Source organism: Cervus canadensis, chromosome 15, assembly GCF_019320065.1.
Source record: "Cervus canadensis isolate Bull #8, Minnesota chromosome 15, ASM1932006v1, whole genome shotgun sequence".
Lineage (NCBI taxonomy): Eukaryota > Metazoa > Chordata > Mammalia > Artiodactyla > Cervidae > Cervus > Cervus canadensis.
Window position 1 is genome coordinate 60,957,841 of NC_057400.1, and position 24,467 is coordinate 60,982,307.

Sequence of the window (24,467 nt, forward strand, 5' to 3'; positions counted from 1 at the left end):
AGTACCTGAAAATTTATCTTGAGGAATATGCATTAATGGTTTAGACTATTAAAGTTAGGATTTTGTGATTCATTCATAATTTCTTTTTTGGGCCACTGATACTGTGCTTTTTTTAACTTTCTTTTTAAAGAGAGTTTAACCCATTAGACCTGGGTCTTTATGGTCATCAATACAAAAGTGTATACCTTTCAGCCAGTATAACTGCTAACTGAAAGGATTCATGACCTTTGCTGTCTTCCCAAGTAAAAGACTAAGACATTGTTGACAATAAAGCTGTGATGGACAGGTATTTGTTATGCATACATATTTTCTGGTAAAACATTGAGATAAATAATTTCAAATGTTTTTAGTACATACCTTTTGAGAAAGTATATCAGATTAAGATCTTGTGTAATTTATTTGTGATTATAATACATTTTGAAATAGAACTAAAGAATCTAGATGAATTTCAGAAGTCTAGACTTGTCAGACAACCTACATTTTTCAGTGAAGGATTCTGACACGTGAGGAAGGTATCTCTGTCTTAACAACATCCTGGGGGTAAGCAGAACTCAGTAGAGGAACTTTATACCAGAGCCTGAATCTTCATTCCTCTGGCTTCCGAGTTCTCAGACACCTTGAGAGTTAGATACATAAATAGGTATCTTATTCAGGTAGAATGATGTTAGGAAAATATCAGTATAATGAGCAGTCACAGAATTAACCGGGCCATACAGGGAACTGTTTGAAAACATGATGTCACCATATGTCCAGATGGAAAGGCAGGGGTAGAATCCAGAAGTCCAGCAGACAAGACCACAGCAGAATAAAGATCCAAGTGTGAAGTTCCACCAGGAAAGGAAACTGGCGGCTCCAGATCCTAAACAGACAGACCTGGATGCGTTGACCTGACCCTTCCCCCTGCTTTTCAGCCACCTTCCTGCCATAGGCGGATGAGAACCAGGAGATACATGGCTTTGCATTGTTGTAATTGGGCCAAGTTTTGTCTGTGCCAACCAGACATGTTTTGAGTCCTCTGGGGACATCTTTTCTTACGCAGTTTAGATGTTTTGAGGCATTTGGAGTTAGCAATGCATTTTAACCAATTAATTAATTTTACATGTTTCCATAACAGTATTGTTAGTATTTATTTCTGGTAAGTTATTGTTTGATTGCTTTTGCCAGCAGCATTTCCTTGAAGAAGTTTAAGTTTTAAGCATTTAATCAAGTTTCTTAGGTGGAAATGTCATGTTTTGATTAGATACTTAAAAGGTTATAAGAAGAGTATTTTCAATTTTAGAGAAATACTTGGGGAGAGCAAATAGATTCCAGAGATGCAAAAGAGATTGCTACCTTAATATATGAAAAATTGGAAAAGCTCCAAAATCATGAAAAGAGAGATAAGGTAAGGACTCAATCTAGAACTGACTTTGACAAACATTATTTAAATGTATTCTTACTGTACAGTATGTGTATCAAACAGTAAAACAAAGCTTCAAGAAACAGTAAAGTGGTTAGAAACTTTTCCTTTGGAAACTATGACAATCAGAATGTAGCTTCTGAAATGCTTAGAAATTTGGACAAATAAAACCGTTTAACAGAAAAATAGTAACTATGGTCATAAATTTTGTTCAAATGTAAAAACATTGATTTGAGCCTCAAAACACCTTTGGGAGAGCAAGTTTTCTTTTGTTCTTGATATAGTCAAGATATATTAGAATCCGTGTTCATCTTGACCTGTCCCACCCCCTTGAATTACTAATCTATCAAGAAGCAGTACAACCTCTTTCTTGCTCTTCTAAAGAGGGCTATTCATGTTTTCCTTTTTTAAAATCAGTATCATTGTAAGACATACTTAGAAACAGACCAACCAGTTTACAAATGCTAGAGTGCTTTCTGAATGGAATTTAACACATTCACATACAAGGTTTCTTGGATTCTTTACACAGCTGCTAGATGGCTAGAGAATCTGGCTTTATAGAGCCCTATTAGAACTATAGACCCTCACATACGAAGCTTTACAGCCTACTTCAAGAATTCTATTTTATCCAAATCTAAAAGATGGAGATAAAAGTATTTTTTTCCATTTTTGTGAACAAAAATTTTTTCTGACATTTTGGCTTTGTTAGTTTTCTCACAATGTTTTTTTATCTTTAGAATTCTGACTTTTAGCTCAAGTTAGACATTTGAAATCAAACATTATTAGTCAAAAGTAGAATAACTGAAATGAAGTTAAAGAGCATGCCAAAGGATGACTTTGAAAGTGTGGTAAGTTATAATAATTGTATTACATGCAATGGGCAAGAGAGAATTGTGAGACACCCTTTCCCACGGTTAGACAAGGTATACTTCCATGTGATCTGTAAAATAAGAATATTAATTATTTTTGAAAAAGTAAAACTTAGGTCAGTTAATTATTTTTACCTTTTAACATTAGATGTTTAAGAGAAAGGAATTAAATCACTTCTACATTATTATTGTAGGACGAACTTTAATGATGAAAATGAAGAAAAACTTGAAAAGAAATCGACAGATGACATCAGAAGATACCTTTTCAGAAAGTTACTTATATTCATGATGGGAATAAATGAAACTTATCTTGGACTTGGAATTGCACTGCCTGAATTCTGTACAACATTGATATAAATGAAAGGTCTGCAGACTTTTCTATAAAGGGCCGGATCATAAATATTTTAGGCTCTGTAGACCATATATGGTTCTTTGTTACATATTCTCTGGTTTGGTTTTGTTTACAATCCTTTAAAAAATGTAAAAACCATTCTCGACTCAGGGCTGTGTACCAACAGGCCACAAGCCACACTCAGCCTATGGGCCACAGATTGCTGACTCCCAGAATGGTGTTTAGGCTAGCTGGCCTAAGTGATTAAAGTGTATTTTATCACTTAACGTTTTGTAGCTGGCCTGTAAAGAGAACTTGGTTTTCAGTCACCTGTTCTAAGAAAATCTCTGAGATTGATGCTCTGACCATGTATTATTTAAAAAAACATTCAAAATGTGGGAAAACCATCTTTCTAAAGGTTGAAGAATTGGTTGTAATTTTTCACATAATAAGAAAAAAACTTTCTAACAGTAAGTAAACAAATTCTATTGACTTATACAGTATTCATAAATACCTGAGGGGGAAAATACATATATATATATATAGTAATTAACTGGGCATTGTAAACTATCTCAAGTATTTCTATGTTTTAAAGATAAGTGTTCATTTATTTTTTGAGCTGCTTTCATAATAGTTTTTCCCTGTGATGGTAATTGATTTTTTGAAGCATCTTTCTAATAATTCATTTTTAGCTCCTGGGCTTTGATGTGTGTCCTTTATTTACATTTGCCTTTTTTCCTTCATAGTTGTGGTTTTTCACTCTTGCAAACTTTATTAGTCAAGAAAGAAAAATTTTGTTCGTTTCACTGTAGCTCATAATGATACTGTGGCTATTTCAATTATTTACTGTTGGGGGCTGTCATTTTCAGGTAAATATTGGCATAATAACTGAAGTTATTTCTGTAAGAAAATTAAATATAGAAATGTAAGAATGGGATCTTTTCATTTCTTAGTTGTTCAGACTCAAAGAATCCGATTATTTTTTCCTTACACATTAACAAAACATTGTAACATGTAGTTATTTATATTGCAGAGTATATGAAATGGTAAAAATCCCAGTTAATCAAGAGGTCAACAAATTATTTAAAAAACTTAAATTTCCCTAAATTTCCCCAAAACCTATTTGAATTATGCTTTATTATATTGGGAGAGTTTTTGGTGTTTTTCTTAATATCATTTTACCCCATTCCCCAAAATGTCCTCATAAAGGTTTAATTTACAACTGCAACTTATCCAAAAAATGATCAGTTTTTTTTTTTCATTGTCAGGTCTAACCCTATTCTTCATATTCTCTCCCATATTGTTTCAACTCCACTTTATACATGTGAGCACATACAGAACAGTCACCACTTCTAACTTAATCTTACATCATCTTTTTTAACTTATGATTAGTAATAGCAAGTGCATTTCATTTATTAAATTTACAAAGACCAGAAGATTTTCCAAATTGACTTGTTTTTACAAGAATTCCAAAATGGAATGCCTAGAGAAGTTCTGGTAATATTTACTGAACTCGTACAAGTGCCATGCTGGACACTGAGGAGTGTGCAGAAGTAAACTAAACACAAGCCTTAGCCCTGTCTCCTCGGTGTCTGTACACTCACAGTTCTGACACAGAATCCGTAAACAAGCTTACAGGTACCTGTACTGTTATCTATATAAAGAATTCCAGACTCACTTGTTGAGAAACATCTTCTAGGCAGTAAGTGAAATAGTAAATATTATCTACCCCATAACTAGGCCTAAGTAAGTGCCTATGGAATTAGCTCAAAAGCCAGGGCTACCTGGGAGACATAGTAAGTAATATGTATCATAAAAGTGACATACATCAGAATTTTATGCAGTCATATCAGTATCATTGGGTATTTAAAGACAACCAGCAGAATTAAAGGTTTTAATGGCAACTGCACAACAGTGACAAGCAAATTCATATTTTTGGGCTTCCCAAGTGGCGCTAGTGGTAAAGAACCCACCTGCCAGTGCAGGAGATGTAAGAGACACAACTTCGATCCCTGGGTTGGGAAGGTCCCCTGGAGGAGGAAATGACAGCCCACTCCAGTATTCTTGCTTGGAGAATCCCATGGAAGAGGAACCTGGCAGGCTACAGTCCGTAGGGTCACAGATTCAAGCACCACTTAAGCGACTTAGCATCAAGTCGTGTAGGTCAGCCACCATGCTAAGTATAAATTATTGATCATATATAAAAATGTTAGTGATTTACTGACTTAAGTCTTTTTTTATATATATATATTTAACAGTTGATTTGCATTTAGGTCATGAAGAGTCAGACACAACAGTGTGACTCAACAACAATTGACCTTTCAGTAACACAGGTTCAGTCACATGCAGATCTTATTCAATAAAGAGGTTCTACAGTACATAATCCATGGTTGGCTGAATCCACAAATGCAGAATTTCAGATATATAGTGCCAACTCTGTGAAATTATACATGGGTGTTTAACTCCGCTCGAGGTTGGCACCCCTCACCCCCACATTATTCAAGAGACAGCCTGTACTGTCTTCCAGTCTGCTTGATGGGTATATTTTGTGAGCAGTAACTCACCAGAATAATGGATGGAGGCTGATGTCAAAACAGGGCCATATCAATAATGAATCCCGAAATGTGGTGTCTGGATCATTTGGTTGCATTATCTTGTCACTGGAGTGAATGATTTAGCAACCTGCTCTGAAAATTAGTAATCATATTTGAAAAGGCCTGTTCTGCTCTAAATTAGTTTGTTTGCCTAAGATTCAAAAGTGGATAAGTAAAATAGCTCAGTAGAAAAAATAAGTCCAACAGAAGGGTCCTGGTGTGTCGAGAAACTTGTTCCATCAAGGGCTCCTGAGACAACTGCACATTTAACAGTCTGAACTGAACTGAACTGAAGGACTGGTCATCATGACCAGACACCATAGGAAAGAGGAAAACCCAGAAATGTGCTCTCCATCAATCCACCCTCTGGGCCAAAAGTCTGTTAAGAGTCTGTGCTAACGTTCTCCAAAATTATTGTTATATGTTAATTAACTACTGATGAACAATTCATTAAATAACTGCTATTCCAAACATTTTGAGGAGGTAAAGGATTTTTTTTTTTAATCAGTAGGTTCCAGGACAAGATGACTCCCAAATTCACCTCCTCCCACAGACAAATTAAATAACAGCTGCATACAGAACATTCTCTCTGAAAGAAATCCAGAACCTAACTGAGTAACTTTTTACATATCAGGTGGATGAGAAAAGGCCCACATTGGAATGGGCAGGAGAGGCTGAAGACGCTTTCACCATAAACCCCACCTTGACACAGTGACCCAACCAGGGGGGATCTCAGGACTACAAGTTTCTCCTAAGGATTGAAAGGTTTGGACCCCACAGCTGGTGCTGCAGCTTCTAAGACTTGGAGAGATGGGCCCCTAAAACATGGAGCTTTGAAAGCCAGCAAGGGCTTGCATCTCTCAGACTCACAAGCTAGTGCAGTCTGAGAAGCAGTTCCTCACAGGCTTGTGTGGACTCACAGTGGCTAATCCCCCAAGGCTTAGCCGAAACGGAATATCCTGAAGCTGCCCAGTCTTCATGTAAAACAGGCCTATTTTGCTGATCTTAAATGCTTTAGCCTGAGGAACAGGCTTCTTGGGGCTCACTTCCTTACTCTCCAGAGACCACGGAGGTGTGCAGGCGTGTGCTGTCCCTCTGCCTCACACCAGATCACCAGAACTTCCCGGGAAGGAGCTTGTGCAAACATCTGGCGCCCCAGCTGTTGCGGCTGTCACTCATGGGACTGCTCACCCGGCTCTGGTGGAAGCGGTGCTTGTGGAGCCTGTGGGACTGTAGCAAACAGTCCATAATGCACTTGCTATCCCTTCAAGCCTCAGTGCAGAGAGAGCCAAGACCATCTCCCAGTCTTCCCCTAAAGTGGTCTGTTGTTATACTGTACAATCCGCTGCCTGAGAATACAGTTTCCAATCAGCCTGCATCCAAGTGCTGAATGAGAACCTCCCCTTTGGGACACTGACAGGTCTTGGTACACCTTCGCTAAGGAGAGCCACTGAGGAATAAAGTCGGCTGGAATGATCACAAAGGTATTAGAGCCAAGGGCTAGGCCATCGTTGATAAGGTTAATCTACACAAAAGTACTACTTTAAAACTAGGAGAGGTTGTTTTACCTAATGCAGAGAAACCAACACAGAGTCAGGACAATGAAGAAACAAAGGACTGTGTCCCAAACAAAAGGACACAAGAAAACTTTAGGAAAAGATCTTAATGAAATAAATGCTAACTATTACCATAAAGGTACTCCCTAACACATGAACAAAGTGAGCGTGTCAGCACAGAAATAGAAAGTGTAGCAAATAAAAATTACACAATTGAGGAATACAGTAACTGAAAAATTCAATAGAGGGATCAACAGTAGACTTAAGAAAAATCATTACGTGAAGTCAAAGACCAGATGGTAGAATTCAGAGTGGCAAAAAGTAAAAGAGTTAAGAGTGAAGATAGCTTATAGGACACCATCAAGCAACCCAGAGGTTGCACTACAGGGGTCCCAGAAAGGAAAGGGAGAAAGACAGAAAATTTTGAAGAAATAATGGTTGTAAGCTTTACTAACCTGGAAAAAGAAAGACACCCGGATCCAGGAAGCTCAAAGTGCTAAATACAGTCTAAAGAGACCCATACTAAGACAAGTTATAATTCAATTGCAAAAGAGAATCTTAAAACCAGCAAGAGAAAAAAAATACTGTTCCATACAAGGGAACCGCACTAAAACTATAAATGAATTTATCAGCAGAAACTTTGCAAGCCAGGTGGGAGTGACACGGTGTATCAATGTGCTAAAAGGAAAAAATCTGACAAAAGTTGTCCTGAATTGAAGAGTTTTCTTAAAAAGCAAAAGCTAAGGTCGTCATCACCTCTAGACAGGCCTCATAACAAATGTTAAAGGGAGCTCTTTAAGCTGAATTAAAGGCACTAGGGCTTCCTAGGTGGCACAGTGGAAAGAATCTGCCTGCTAATGCAAGAGACGTAAGATCGATACCTGGGTCAGGAATATCCCCTGGAAAAGGAAATGGCAACCCACTATAGTATTCTCACCTGGAAAATCCTATGGGCAGAGGAGCCCGGTGGGCTATAATCCATGGGGTCACAAAGAGTCAGACATGACTGAGCATGCACAAAATGGCATTAATTAGTAAGAGGAAAACATGAAAATATAAATCTCACTGGTAAAAGTAAATGTATACTTAATGTGGAATACTCTAATGGTGAGTTTATCATTTACAAATCTGGTTGTGAAGGTTAAAAAACAAAAGAGACCGTAATGAACTACAATAATTTCCTAATGGATATACAAGATAAAAAGATGTAAATTGTAACAAGACCCAACTATATGCTACTGATGAGACTCACTTCAGCCTTAAGGACACAGGTAGTCTCACACTTAAGGGATAGGAAAACATGTCATGTAATCATTGGGCTTTTAAACAACATGTTAGGGCAGATGGACTTAACGTTTCATACAAAAGCAGAAAAATACCCATTCTTTTTCAAATGCACATAGAACATTATCCAGGGTAGATCATATGTTAGGCCATGAAAAAAAGGCTTCATAAATTTAAGAAGTTTGAAATCGTATCAAGCATTTTCTCTGACCAAAATGGTAGGAAACTAGAGCCCAAGTGTAAACGGAAGACTGGAAAATTCTCAAATGTGTGGAGATTAAACAACATTCTCTTGAACAGCAAATGGGTCAAAGAAGAAATCAAAAGGAAAATTTAAAAAAAACTTGAGACAAAGGGAAATGGAAATGCAAAATACCAAAAGTCATGGGATGCTGCAAAAGCAATTCTAAGAAGCAAACAGTGATAAAAAGCCTACAGGAAAAGAAAATGGGAAACAAAATTCTCAAACAGCCTAATTTGCACCTAAAGGAACTAGAAAAACAAGAACAAATTCCAAGAGTAGTAGGAAGAAAATAACAAATATCAGAGCAGAAATAAATGAAATGGAGACTAAAAATACAACAGAAACTGAGATGCTTTGTTAGATAAAATTGATAAAACTTTAAATTGAATAAATGAGAAGAAAGGATAATTTCTAGAACATACGATTTAGCAAGATAAGGGAAATCTGAACAGACCCATTGCACGTAAGGAGGTTGAATCAGTAATCTGAAATGTTTCAGCAAACAAAAGTCCAAGACCAGATGACAACCTTTCTCAAACTCTTCCAAAAAATAGAAAAGGGAAACTTCCAAACTCAGTTTAGGAGTTTAGTGTTACCCTAATACAAAAACCAGTCAAGGAAAGGAAGGTTACAAGCTAATATAAGAAAGGAAACTTACAGGCCAATATCCCTAATGAACAGAAATGCAAAAACCCTCAACAAAAGATTATCAAACCTAATTCAAAAATACAGTAAAATGAGCAAACACCATGATCAAGTGGGATATATTCCAGAGATGCAAGGATGGTTCAACATCTGCAAATCATCTACAAATCATTTTTGAAACATGAAATATAAAAATCATATGATCATCTGAATAGATGTAGAAAAAGCATTTGATCAAATTCAACATCTATTCATAATAAAAAACTCTCAAGGAAGTAGGTATCAAAGGAATTGTACCTCAACATAACCAAGGCTATGTATGACAAGCTAACAGCATACTCAGTGGTGGAAAAGTTGAAAGCTTTTTCTCTAAGATCAAGATCATGATAAGGATGCTCACCCTTGCCATTTTTATTTAGCACAGCACTGGAAGCTCTAGCCAAAGACACTAGGCAAGAATGTTATATATAGAAAACCCTGAAGACTCTACCAAAAAAAAAAAAAACTGTTAGAACTAATAAATTAGTAAAGTTGAAGGATACCAAATGAATAGACAAAAGTCAATTCCATTTCTACACAGTAATAAACTGTCAGAGAAGTTAAGAAAACAAGCTCATTTACAATGACATCAAAAAGGGTATCTAGGAATAAATTTAACCATGAAGGTGAAAGACCTGTACACTAACAACTATATTGAAAAAATTGAAAAGACTCAGATAAATGGGAAGACATTTCTTGCTCATGGGTTGGAAGAATATTGTTAAGGTGTCCATGCTATGTATAGCAATCTGTAGACTCTGCAGTATCAAAATTCCAATGACATTTTCGAGAGCAATACAGCCAGTCTTACAATTTGTTCAATTCAGTCACTCAGTTGTGTGCGACGCTTTGCGACCCCATGGACCGCAGCACACCAGGCCTGCCTGTTCATCACTAGCTCCCGGAGTTTACCAAACTCATGTCCATTGAGTCGGTGATGCCATCCAATCATCTCATCCTCTGTCGTCCCCTTCTCCTCCTGCCCTTAATTCCTCCCAGCATCAAGGTCTTTTCAAATGAGTCAGCTCATTGCATCAGGTGGCCAAAGTATTGGAGTTTCAGCTTCAACATCAGTCCTTCCAATGAACACCCAGGACTGATCTCCTTTAGGATGGACTGGTTGGATCTCCTTTCAGTCCAAGGGACTCTCAAGAGTCTTCTCCAACACCACAGTTCAAAAGCATCAATTCTTCAGTGCTCAGCTTTCTTTACAGTCCAACTCTCACATCCATACATGACCACTGGAAAAATCATAGCCTTGACCAGACGGACCTTTGTTGGCAAAATAATGTCTCTGCTTTTTAATATGCTGTCTAAATTAGTCATAATTTTCCTTCCAAGGAGCAAGCGTCTTTTAATTTCACGGCTGCAGTCACCGTTTACAGTGATTTTGGAACCCCCAAAAATAAAGTCAGCCACTGTTTCTACTGTTTCTCAATCTATTTGCCATGAATGATAGGACTGGATGCCATGATCGTAGTTATCTGAATGTTGAGCTTTAAGCCAACTTTTTCACTCTCCTCTTTCACTTTCATCAAGAGGCTCTTTAGTTCTTCTTCACTTTCTGCCATAAGGGTGGTGTCATCTGCATATCTGAGGTTATTGATACTTTTCCCAGCAATCTTGATTCCAGCTTGTGCTTCACCCAGCCAAGCATTTCTCATGATGTACTCTGCATATAAGTAAGTTAAATAACCAGGATAACAATATACAGCCTTGATGTACTCCTTTTCCTAATTGGAACCAGTCTGTTGTTCCATGTCCAGTTCTAACTGTTGCTTCCTGACCTGCATACAAGTTTCTCAAGAGGCAAGTCAGGTGGTCTGGTATTCCCATCTCTTGAAGAATTTTCCACAGTTTATTGTGATCCACACAGTCAAAGGCTTTGGCATAGTCAATAAAGCAGAAATAGATGTTTTTCTGTAACTCTTGCTTTTTTAATGATCCAGCAGATGTTGGCAATTTGGTCTCTGGTTCCTCTGCCTTTTCTGAAACCAACTTGAACATCTGGAAGTTCACAGTTCACGTATTGCTAAAGCCTGGCTTAGAGAATTTTGAGCATTACTTTGCTAGCGTGTGAGATGAGTGCAATTGCGTGGTAGTTTGAGCATTCTTTGGGATTGCCTTTCTTTGGGATTGGAATGAAAACTGACCTTTTCCATTCCTGTGGCCACTGCTGAGTTTTCCAAATTTGCTGGCCTATTGAGTGCAGCATTTTCACAGCATCATCTTTCAGGATTTGAAATAGCTCAACTGGAATTCCATCACCTCCACTAGCTTTGTTTGTAGTGATGCTTCCTAAGGCACACCGGACTTCACATTCCAGGATGTCTGGCTCTAGGTGAGTGATGATGCTATCGTGATTATCTGGGTTGTGAAGCTCTGTTTTGTATAGTTCTGTGTATTCTTGCCACCTCTTCTTAATATCTTCTGCTTCTGTTAGGTCCGTACCATTTCTGTCCTTTATTGAGCCCATCTTTGCGTGAAGTATTCCCTTGGAATCTCAAATTTTCTTGAAGAGACCTCTACTCTTTCCCATTCTATTATTTTCCTCTATTTATTTGCACTGATCACTGAGGAAGGCTTTTTTATCTCTCCTTGCTATTCTTTTGAACTCTGCATTCAAATGGGTATATCTTTCCTTTTCTCCTTTGCTTTTTGCTTTTCTTTTCACAGCTATTTTTGTAAGGCCTTCTCAGACAACCATTTTGCCTTTTTGCATTTCTTTTCCCTGGGGATGGTCTTGCTCCCTGTCTCCTGTACAGTGTCACGAACCTCCATCCATAGTTCATGAGGCACTTTGTCTATCAGATCTAGTCCCTTAAATCTATTTCTTACTTCCACTGTATAATCATAAGGGATTTGATTTAGGTCATACCTGAATGGTCTAGTGGTTTTCCCTACTTTCTTCAATTTCAGTCTCAATTTGGCAGTAAGGAGTTCATGATCTGAGCCACAGTCAGCTCCTGGTCTTGTTTTTGCTGACTGTATAGAGCTTCCCCATCTTTGGCTGCAAAGAATATAATCAGTCTTGATTTCAGTGTTGGGCATCTGGTGATGTCCATGTGTAGAGTCTTCTTATGTTGTTGGAAGAGGGTGTTTGCCATGACCAGTGCGTTCTCGGCAAAACTCTATTAGCCTTTGCCCTGCTTCATTCCATACTCCAAGGCTAAATTTGCCTGTTACTCCAGGTGTTTCTTGACTTCCTGCTTTTGCATTCCAGTCCCCTATAATGGAAAGGGTGTTAGTTAGTCTTTTCTGGGTGTTAGTTCTGAAAGATCATGTAGGTCTTCATAGAACCGTTCAGCTTCTTCAGCATTACTGGTTGGGTCATAGACTTGGATTACTGTGATATTGAATGGTTTGCCTTGGAAATGAACAGAGATCATTCTCTCATTTTTGAGATTGCATCCAAGTACTGCATTTTGGACTCTTGTTGACTATGATGGCTACTCTATTTCTTCTAAGGGATTCCTGCCCACAGTATTAGACATAATGGCCATCTGAGTTAAATTCACCCATTCCAGTCCATTTTAGTTTGCTGATTCTTAGAATGTTGATGTTCACTCTTGTCATGTCCTGTTTGACCACTTCCAATTTGCCTTGATTCATGGGCCTAACATTCCAGATTCCTGTGCGATATTGCTCTTTACAGCATCAGACCTTGCTTCTATCACCAGTCACATCCACAACTGAGTATTGTTTTTGCTTTGCCTCCATCCCTTCATTCTTTCTGGAGTTTTTTCCTCCACTGATCTCCAGTAGCCTATTGTGCATCTACCGACCTGGGGAGTTCATCTTTCAGTGTCCTATCATTTTGCCTTCTCATACTGTTCATGGGGTTCTCACGGCAAGAATACTGAAGTGGTTTGCCATTCCCTTCTCCAGTGGACCACATTCTGTCAGAACTCCACCATGACCCATCTTGGGTGGCCCCACACGGCATGGCTTAGTTTCATTGAGTTAGACAAGGCTGGTCCATGTGATCAGATTGGCTAGTTTTCTGTGATTGTGGTTTCAGTCTGTCTGACCTCTGATGCCCTCTCTCAGAGCCTACTGTCTTACTGGGGTTTCTGTTACCTTGGACGTGGGGTATCTCTTCACGGCTGCTCCAGCAAAGTACACCCACTGCTCCTGACCTTGGACGTGGGGTATCTCCTCACTGCTGCTGCTCCTGACCTTGGATGTGGGGTATCTCCTCTCAGCTGCTCATGGCTCCAGCGCCGTGCAGAATTAAAATTTGTACAGAACCACAAAAGACCCCCCAAATAGCCAAAGCAATCTTGAGAAAGACTATATTTCATAATTATAGTAACCAAAATAGTGTATTATTGGCATAAAAACAACACATAGATGAATGGAATGGAATCAAGAGCCCAGAAATACACCAATGCATACATGGTCAGTTTATTACAAAGGAGCAAAAAATATACACTGGAGAAAGGACAGTGTGTTCAGTAGAGTTGGGAAAACTGGGCAGCCATATACAAAAGAATGAAACTGAACCACTACCGTATACTGTACATAAAAATCAAACAGATTAAAGACTTGAACATGAGACCTGAAATCATAAAAACTAGAAGAAATCATAGGCAGTAAGCATCTGGACATCTGTCTTGGTTATGACTTTTTGCATTTAACACCAAAAACAAAGACAACAAAAGCAAAAATAAACAGCTGGGGCTACATCAAACTGAAAACTTTCATGCAGCAAAGAAAACTATCAACAAAATGAAAAGGCAGCCTATGGAATACTATAAAATGTTTGCAAAAGATTTTTTTTTTAATGAGCAAAGAATCTGAATAGACATATTTCCAGAGAAAATATAAAACTGACTTAACAAGTACATAAAAAGGTGCTCAGCATCACTAACATGAGGGAAATGCAAATCTAAACCACAGTGAGATAGTGCCATTCTAATAGGTGTGAGGTGATGTCAAAGACAAAAAAATCACAAGTGCTGATGAGGGCGTAGTAAAAAGGGAAGTCTCATCCCCTGATGGTAGAAAGGAACATTGCTACAGGCACTATGGAAAATGGTATGGAGATTCCTAAAAATTAAAATTACTCTATGATTCAGAATTCTACCTCTGTGTATTTATCTGAAGGATATAAAAACACTTAAAAAAAGATATTTGCACCCCCATGTATATTGCAGCATGCATTATTTACATTAGATATAAAATGGAAGTATCATTCTATATTGTTAAATTTGCTAAAATTCATTTGCCAGTGATTCAACTGTGATAAGAATTGTTGGCTAGAAGTTGTATTCATGTTATACCTCGAAAGTAGTTCAGTTCAGTTGCTCAGTCATATCCAACTCTCTGTGACCCCATGAATCACAGCACACCAGGCCTCCCTGTCCATCAACCAATAAGTACCAGCATATGATAAATTTAATTAGCAACTTTTATAATGCTTAGAGGGTATCATAATAGATAGTATGAAAATTTTTAGAAGGTAATCATTTTTTATTTTACGCTTAAGATGGCTTTACTGATCAAGAAAGCACCTTTTCATTTGGAAGGTGCCTTCTCAAAGAATTTTTATGACTTCATAATCAAGTCCATTATGATTGTACAGTGGAGGTGATAAATAGATTCTCGGGACTAGATCTGGTAGACCGAGTGCCTGAAGAACTATGGACAGAGGTTCATAACATTGTACTGGAAGCAGTGACCAAAACCATCCCCAAGAAGAAGAAATGCAAGAAGGCAAAGTGGTTGTCTGAGGAGGCCTTACAAATAGCTGACAAAAGAAGAGAAGAGAAAGGCAGAGAAGAAAGGGAAAGATATACCAAACTGAATGCAGAGTTCCAGAGAATAGCAAGGAGAGGTAAGAAAGGCCTTCTTAAGTGAACAATGCAAAGAAATAGAGGGAAACAATAGAATGGGAGAGACTAGAGATCTCTTTAAGAAAACTGGAGATATCAAGGAAACATTTCATGCAAAGATGGATACAATAGATAAAGGACAAAAATAGCAAGGACCTAACAGAAGCAGAAGAGATTAAGAAGAGATGGCAAGAATACTCAGAACTGTACAAAAAAGCTCTTAATGACCCAGATAACCATTGATGGTGTGGTCACTCACCTAGAGCCTGACATCCTGGAGTGTGAAGTCAAGTGAGCCTTAGGAAGCATTACTATGAACAAAGCTAGTGGAGGTGATGGAATTCTACCTGAGCAATTTCAAATCCTAAAAGGTGATGCTGTTAAAGTGCTGCACTCAATATGCCAGCAAATTTGGAAAACTCAGCAGTGGCCACAGGTCTGGAAAAGGTCAGTTTTCATTCCAATCCCAAAGAAAGGCAATGCCAAAGAATGTTCAAATTATCGTACAACTGTACTCATTTCACATGCTACCAGGCTTCCCTGGTAACTCAACTGATAAAGAATCCGCCTGCAATGCGGGAGACCCAGGTTTGATTCCTGGGTCGGGAGATCCCATGGAGAAGGGATAGGCTACCCACTCCAGTATTCTTGGGCTTCCCTGGTGGCTCAGTCAGTAGAGAATCCATCTGCAATTGGGGAGACCTGGGTTGGGAAGATCCCCTGGAAGAGGGCATCACAAGCCACTCCAGTATTCTTGCCTGGAGAATCTCCATAGACAGAGGAGTCGGGTGGGCTATAGTCCATGGTGTCGCAAAGAGTCAGACATGACTGAGCGACTAAGCACAGCATGGCACTTGCTAGCAAGAATATGCTCAAAATCCTTCAATCTAGGCTTCAGCAGCATGTGAACCGAGAACTTTCAGATGTACAAACTGGATTTAGGAAAGGCAGAGGAACCAGAAATCAAATTGTCAACATCCACTGGATCATAGAAAAAGCAAGGGAATTTTTTTTAAAAATCTACTTCTGCTTCATTGATTATGCTAAAGATTTTGTGTGGATCACAACAAACTGGAAAATTCTTAAAGAGATGGGAATACCAGACCACCTTACCTGCCTCCTAAGAAACCTATGTGCAGGACAAGAAGCAACAGAACTGGACTTGGGACAATGGATTGGTTCAAAACTGGGAAAGGAGTACATCAAAGCTGTATATTGTCACTATGTTTATTAACTTATATACGGAGTACATCATACAAAATGCTGAGTTGGATGACTCACAAGCTGGAGTCTAGATTGCCGAGAGAAATATCAACAACCTCAAATATGCAGATGACACCACTTTATGGCAGAAAGTGAAGAGGAACTAAAGAGCCTCTTGATGAAGGTGAAAGAAGAGAGTGAAAAGCTGGCTTAAAACTCAGCGTTCAAAAAATGAAGAGCATGGCATCAGATCCCATCACTTCATGGCACATAGATGGGGAAAAAGTGGAAAGTGTCAGAGTTCATTTTGGGGGGCTCCAAAATCACTGCAGACAGTGACTGCAGCCACAAAATTAAAAGACACTTGCTCCTTGGAAAAGAAGCTATGACAAACTTAGTGTATTAAAAAGCAGAGACATCACTTTGCCAACAAAGATCCATTTGGTCAAAGCTATAGTTTTTCCATATATAGTCACGTATGGATGTGAGAGTTGGACCATAAAGAAAGCTGAGTGCTAAAAAAGTGATGCTTTCAAACTATGGTGCTGAAAAACACTCTTGAGAGTCCCTTGGACAGCAGGGAGTTCAAACCAGTCAACCCTAAAGGAAGTCAACCCTAAACATTCACTGGAAGTACTGGTGCTGAAGCTGAAGTTCTGATAGTTTGGCCACCTGACACGAAAAACTGACTCATTGGAAAAGACCCTGATGATGCTGGGAAAGGTTGAGAGCAAGAGGAGAAGGGGGTGACAGAGAATGAGATGATTAGATGGCATCATTGACTCAATGGACAAGTTTGAGCAAACTCCAGGAGAGAGTGAAGGACAGGGAAGCCTGGAGTGCTGCAGTTCACCGGGTCGCAAAGAGTCTGACACAACTTAGTGACTGAACAACTTCTTTTTCACCATTAAGTCCCTATGATAGACTTCCCTGAAAGAGCTTAATCAGAAATAACATCAGGCACCAGTAGATGGCAGTAAGAAATAAGCAGAGACATTCTGAGTATTTCATTACTCAGAAAATTCTGTTCTACTCCAGTGTGGAAGGAGAATTCACACAGTCTATTTTATCTTTGTTTTACACCAAAAATCCTGAGTATCAGTCACATACATTTGACTATGAGAAATTGCAAAGAAACTAACACAATTTTGCATCTAAAAGTTTATAATCTAGTATAGAAACTAAGACTTAAATAAATACTTAAACGTGTATGATATGAAAGAATAAGTTTTAAGACAGTCATATAGGCACATATACTATAGACAAGTAAACATATATACATACATTGAGGCTCAGTGATTCCCATTCATGAAATATGGTGCCTAAATAACAGTGTACATGGATTACTTTTAAGAAATCACAGAACATTAAAATTATACTAATACCTTAATTTTTTTAATATTAATTAGCTTTCTAGCCACACCTTGCAGCATGTAGGATCTCAGTTCCCCAGTCAAGGGTCAAACCTGCTCCCCTTGTCTTGGAAATGCAGAGTCTTACCCCCTGGACCACCAGGGAGGTCCAATACCTTAATTCTTGCTTATTCAAAGTCTTTTCAGGATTTTTGGAGTTTTAATACTGCTTAAATTCATGAAATAAGAGACTCAGTGTTTGGATAAAAACAGCTGCTCTCTGATCTAAGAACTGTGTTTCCTGGATTCTACTTTTGGTTCAACTACTTACTACAAGTTTGGACAAACTGCTTTCTCTCTCTGTACCCTGATCACCTCCTTTGCTAAATGGTAAAACTATCTCTTCTATCTACCTCATCAGGTAGTTGTGTAGACAAAATGAGATAGCATGTTTTTTTAAAAACTATGCAGGCAACAGAAATTAAGAATGTGAGAAATTTTGTAGAACAAATGACATGGTTTCTTTTAAAAGGATAGCAAGAAAAATACAGAAGGAAGAGTAATCTATAGATTAAAAGAGATGTTGGAGAGAGGGGCTTTTGAGTCATATTAGCCAAAGGCAATGTGTGGACTTTATTGAGACTTCAATTTGAAAAAAGAGGCTGCAAAATAATTTATGAAACAGTGGGGGATATCTAGAACACTGAGTGGATATTTGATATTAACTAAGTATTCCTCCAAGAGACAGAATTGTTGTTTTCAGGTATCCGTTTTAATGGTATCTACAAACTGATATGTCCAGGGTTTTCTTGAAAATAATTCAGTGACTAGGATGTGGGGGAAAACAAAACCAAAGGCAAGGGGATTAATAATCCAGAGGCTGAAAGTGGTTGTCAAACAAAACGAGATTGGGACATAGTATTCAGTATTGGAGCTGAATAATAGATAAATAGAAATTGAATTAAACAATATTTAATTAAAAATTAAATTTGAAAATTTCTATAATAAAGCTTTTAAATAACTGTTTAATTTTTCAAAAGCAAAATACTGTCTTTATAACTAAGAAATCTTTATAACTATTGAAATCTTACGCAGAACCCCAAGTGACAAATTTATAATCATTTGTTTGCCAGATATAAATCAGTTCGCTGTATTAGGGAAAGTAGGAAAATTACTACAGATAAAGATGGAGTTGGCTGGCACTAAGTAGGACTGTTTTGAAAGAGAATATGTGCATTTCATTTCCCTTTCATTATTCCCTCCCAGCTTGGAACCTAAGAGCCATTTCACTATTTAGAGCCTATGTCATTGGCCCAAGCTGTCAGAGTGTCCGAAAATTATGATGCTGTTTCCTTGCTCAGGTCATAACACTGAATTCTCAAACAGAAAGAATTGACTAGAGATTGGCTAGTCAAACCAGACTAATGATTCACAGAAGTCTCACCATCTTCTGCAAGGGTGACCTGAAGGGGCAGGTACATCGTTTCCCCAAACAGGCCATCTCTGCTGTTCCCATGGGTCATTTCCATGGCTGGCAGCACGTAGCCTTTGCCCTTGATGGATACCACAGCTTTGAATTGCCAACCATCAGTGGCTCCTCCTCTCAGGGGTGATCTTTCCTGAACTGACTCTCTCTTTCCTGCCCTGGATCAATTGATCTTTTTCTCTCTCTGCAGCCCACCAGTTCCCTGTTATTCTGTCAGTACTGCTTCTGTGCAAAATCTTGTGTTTATGAGAAACTAGACTTTTTCCTTGTAAGAGAGTTTCGTGCATTGTGCAGCGTCTGCTCAGATGATTCTCTATACCTTTGAATAATATTCTTCATCTAAGAAACATGGTATATCAAAGGCAATAAACTACTGTATAATTAACATGTGAAATGGACTCACATGGATTCTCTTCTGGAATATACAAGTGGTAACTGGATAATGATCACCTGTCTCCTCTTGCAATACAAAAAAATTAAACTGGAGTGGTACTTAATAGGTGGTACGAACATGATCAAGTTCAATTTCAAACAAAATTATCTCAAAAAAAACTCATTCATTGGAAAAAACACCGGCTGGGACAAGCTAAGGAGCAGATTGACCTTAAGCACAGTCTCGGTGTTTCCTACAACTGCAGTCCTACATCCACATCTGTCGCAGCCCCACCAGCTGCGTGAACACCGTGGGGCATGAGCCACAGTCCCCGTGTTACCACTCTTGTAGTCAATCCAGCTCCAGCCAGGGACACATCTCCCACGGGTTTGGGGTGGGGGCTTGCTTCTTAAGGCTCTGGAAATTGGGGAAGGAAATTTCTACTTTATCTACTGTTTGACCCGGTGTTTTGATTTCCAAATAGTTTGAGTTCTGCTGTTCAAGAAGTTCAGAAAAACTCATGGTCTACTACCAAACAGTCCATGAGTTAGAACAAAAATCCGCCTGTGAATGCAACAGACGCTAGATTTAGGCCTTTTCCCTGGTGGCTCAGTGGTACAGAATCGACCTGCAATGTGGAAGACCCAGGCTCAATCCCTGGGTTGGGAGGACGCCCTGGAGGAGGGAATGGCAGCCCACTCCGGTATTCTTGCCTGGGAAATCCCATGGACAGAGGAGCCTGGTGGGCTACAGTCCATGGGGTTGCAGAGAGTCGGACACGACTGAGTGACTAACATTTTCACTTCTCATTTTCATGCATGACCACTACTGAAGGCTTACATGCTTAGTCTCGCCAACTGAAAAAGTCAGAGAGATCTAATTTAGTCCAAATGGGTATAGGAATGACGGTAGTCATATAAGATTTAATAGTCAAAGAGCATCTAGGAGTTAGATGCCTCTATGTTGGAGTTAGATTAATAGAAAAATAAGACACATTATTTCACTATAATCTCAGATGTAAGTATTTTAAATATTTTCAAGGGCCACTATTTTGGGGAAAATGAGAGAAAACTAGATAAAAATAAGAAAAGATAAATAAGAAGTGTTAAAAGTTGCAATATATCTAGAAAGGATGGAGAGTTGAAATATTATCTCAGAAGGAAAAATGTTAACAATGGATAATATAAGTCCTTCTGCTAGTAATAGTTTGGGGCTTCCCAGGCGGTGTTAGTGGTGAAGAACCTGCTTGCCAGTGCAAGAGACGTAAGAGATGTGGGTTCAATCCCTGGGTGAGGAAGAGCCCCTGGAAGAGGGCATGGCAACCCACTCCAGTACTCTTGCCTGGAGAATCCCATGGACAGAGGAGCCTGGCGGGCTACAGTCCATGGGGTCGTGAAGAGTCAGACACGACAGAGAAACTTAGCACACACGCAGGAAAGTTATGGTTAGGTGTAGAGTTAGTCCTGTGTTCTTTAGTCCTAAAGGAGAAGGAAGGTAAGCCATTAATAGTTCCTGCAGCACAAGGGACTTTGATTTATCTTAGGAGAAAGCTAAATAGCTTTCTTCTTGGGAAAATGCAAGAATAGAATATCTAGAAGTCCTCTAAAATGCCCTTGCCTTCTGGGACTTTGTAATCACTTACATTTAGTGACTATTTTTCACTAGAACACAGAAATGAGAAGTACTGTCAACTATTTTTTATTTAAAGACGTATCTACTAACTATGGCAGGAATATCAAGTATGTCTAGGTTTTATCTCTGGAGAGAAAGAAAGTGAAGTCGCTCAGTCGTGTCCGACTCTTCGCAACCCCATGGACTGTAGCCCCCCAGGCTCCTCGGTCCATGGGATTTTCCAGGCATGAATACTGGAGTGGGTTGTCATTTCCTTCTCCAGGGGATCTTCCCAACCCAGGGGTCGAACCTGGGTCTCCTGCCTTGTAGGCAGACGCTTTACCATCTGAGCTACCAGGGAGAGAAAAAACTTTCAAATTAATAAAGGTCATTTTGTGTCATCCTTACAGCTCTTAATTCCTTAAAATTTTTTAATCATGGTTAAATACATGTAACATAAAACTTACCACTCAATCATTTTACGTGTACAGTTCAACAGTATTGAGTACATTCATATGGTTGTGAAAACAACATGTGAAATTTGAGAAGTTTGCAAAATGTTCAGTAAATATTTTGGCCTTATAGAATTGAACAATACTAAGATGTGTTTAAATATACTATGCAAAATATCAAATGTATAAACAAGGTCCTATTGTATAACACAGGGAACTATATTCAATATCCTGTAATAAACCATTATGGAAAATAATATGAAAAAAGAATAAACACATATGTATATATATTTGAACCACTCTGCTGTATACCAGAAACACATCATTGTAGATCAACTATAGATCAGTAAAAAAATAAAGTGTCAATTATAAAAGCCATTATCTAATGAAGCATGTTTTCTCTTTTCTTAAATTACAACAGTAACAATTATGCCTTCCAGCACTAAAATCAAATAACTTTACTTGCTCAATACATCAATTACAAAATAGCTTTAGTTGCTTAATATCTCAGTTACATTGCCAGCTAAGCTGACTTGCTTTTTGACATTGTCTTTGCTTTATTCTCTATCTTACTTCTTCCAAGTAACTGTATTCCTCCTCCCCTTCTGTCCAACTATTTTTAATCTTTGTTTCACTATTTAACTTTTATGACTTATTTTCAAGTAAATATTTTTAATGTTCTTCATTTGGGATAAAACGCACACTGTATAAATGTAGTGGATAAATACCCACACACAGAGCTACCCTACAAGACATGTGTTCCCTCAGAAGTAGGCCAATTCATCTATTACAGAATCAAGCCAGAAAAACTGAATCCAAGCAGTAATTCTCCAATTTAAATTAAAAAAAAACAACTCTAGGGCCTAGTTTTTAGTCCTCCTGAATCATAACTAGTTGGCAACAAAAGTTGGCATTTCTTGGTGTGAATAAGTCTTAACACAAGAACTCCTCACCAAGTCTCAAGAGTTAGAATTTGAGAGAGAAATGTATTCAGGTGGCCATGTATACACAGTATTTTTAAAAACCATTTTGGCCAAATTAGTATCAAGTGAATTGCTGTCAAGTGAAATTTTAAAAGCACATAAACTCTTCAACTTTAAAAGTTCAGCCTGGCTAAAAGTCATTATGTGTTGTGACATCATGCAGGGGGAAACAGACTTGAGCATGATGATCAAATAGTTGTTAACAGAATATTGGCCCAAACTGCTCCAATTCCATGTCTCATCCTGAAGATCCTCTTCAAACTAGCCTCTTCCCTGAAATTTTCCTTGACGCGTGGGACCTGGCTCCATCTGTGACTACTATAATCTCCTCTCTCTTTTCTGCTTAATAAATCCAGCATTCAGGCATACATATTATACACAAAGTTTTGAGACACTCAAGTATAATGTGTGTAAGACCCTGCAAAAACAAGAATATAATCATTATAAGATGCAGTAAGACTTCTAGTTAGAGTTCATAGAGTCATGTTTTAATTAATTGCAACATGGGTATAAAGTAAATGTTCAAAAGTCAGAAGTGCCTCTCACATTTCCACAATGGATGCTTGAAGTTTTTGTAAATTATATTTTGTATTTGACTAATTTGAAACTCACATCAATACTTAAGCTCTAAACAGTATCCTAGAGAATCAGAAAACAGGATTCTAACACTCACTGTGTAAATTTGGCCTCATCACTTGTCTGTCTCCTCACCCTAGGCTACATGAACCCTGAAGCTAGGACTGCCCCTTGCTTACTTTTGATCCCACGGATTCAGCGTTCAACACATTTTTGGAGAATAAATGAAGGAAAGAAAAAAATAGGTACACAAGTCCACTTACAAGCAATTCTCACAAATGTATACAAACCACCAATGAACAACTGTTCTTTAAACTCTATGCTGTGATCTTTCCATTTTCATTAGAATTAAATGCATCATCTGAAGCATATGCTTTTGAAGGAGGTTATCTATGGGTGGAGCACATCAGTAGTGAGAAGAGGTAAAGCAGGGGCTTCACACATGCTGGAAAAGTTCAGGGAACAACAGGGAGTCTACTGTGGCCGGAGTGGAGTGAGGTGCTGGAGAGCGTCAGGTCTGGGGAGGAACTGAGAGTGGGGAGCCAGACCACAGAGGGCCTTTCAAACTTCATCCTCAGTCATGTCCGACTCTGCAACACTTTGGACTGTAGCCCACCAGGCTCCACGTCCACGGGATTTCCCAGGCAAGAAAACTGGAGTGGGTTTCCATTTCCTCCTCCAGGGGATCTTCCCAATCCAGGAATTGAACCCACATCTCCTGTGTCTCCTGAACTGCAGGCGGATTCTTAACCCCTGAACCATTAGGGAAGCCTTCAGAGGGCATTGCAGGGCATTAGAAGCCCTTTAATTTTTACTCAGCATAAAACTGTTAAGTTCTAGAACCAAACAGAAGGTCCTAAAACTTCCAGACAAGAAACACATACACACACACACACACACACACACACTCTAAGTTACCTACAGAAGAACAAGAATCAGATTGTAATTGGAACTCTGGGTACGCTGGAAAACTATGAAGGAAAGACTTTCAAGTTCCGAGAAGAAAATATTTTTAATCTGGGCTTTTATACATCATGCTGCTGCTACTGCTAAGTCACTTCAGTCGTGTCCAACCCTGTGCGACCCCATAGATGGAAGCCCACCAGGCTCCTCCGTCCCTGGGATTCTCCAGGCAAGAACACTGGAGTGGGTTGCCATTTCCTTCTCCAATGCGTAAAAGTGAAAGGGAAGTCGCTCAGTCGTGTCCGACTCTTAGTGACCCCATGGACTGCAGCCCACCAGGCTCCTCCATCCATGGGATTTTCCAGGCAAGAGGACTGGAGTGGGGTGCCATTGCCTTCTCCATTATACACACACACCCAGATACAAACAACAGGCAGGTGATGAAAACGTTTTCTCTTAGGCAGTTAGCTGATGGTACGCCTCCACTAAAGAAAGGCATTAAAAAATGCAGGAAATGCAAGAAACAATGACTCTAACCCAAGAAATCAGTGAAGCAAAATCACATAACAACAGCTGAGCAAGAAGACTGAAGATGACCAGGTCAGACTGGAGCCAAGAGGAGAGGCCCTGGGAAAGCAGTCTCTGAGGAGGAAAGGGGAGATATATGGGCACATTCATGTCTGGGAAAAACTAGAGTATACAGGAGGCAATTGCTGGAGTATAGAAAGGA

The 24,467-nt window shown here is 38.8% G+C and overlaps 1 protein-coding gene across 2 annotated transcripts in view; it reads left to right on the top strand.

Annotated features, from left to right (window-relative positions):
• The window catches only part of DNAJC10 (DnaJ heat shock protein family (Hsp40) member C10), a 59,908-nt gene extending 56,610 nt beyond the window's left edge, over positions 1-3,298 (top strand). For both annotated transcript variants that reach the window (XM_043487717.1, XM_043487718.1), the window contains exons 23-24: positions 1,280-1,384; positions 2,463-3,298. In XM_043487717.1, the coding sequence (XP_043343652.1) occupies positions 1,280-1,384; positions 2,463-2,474 (117 nt within the window). In that variant the 3' untranslated portion in view covers positions 2,475-3,298. The remainder of the gene's footprint in view (positions 1-1,279; positions 1,385-2,462) is intronic.
• The last annotated feature ends 21,169 nt before the right edge of the window (positions 3,299-24,467 follow it).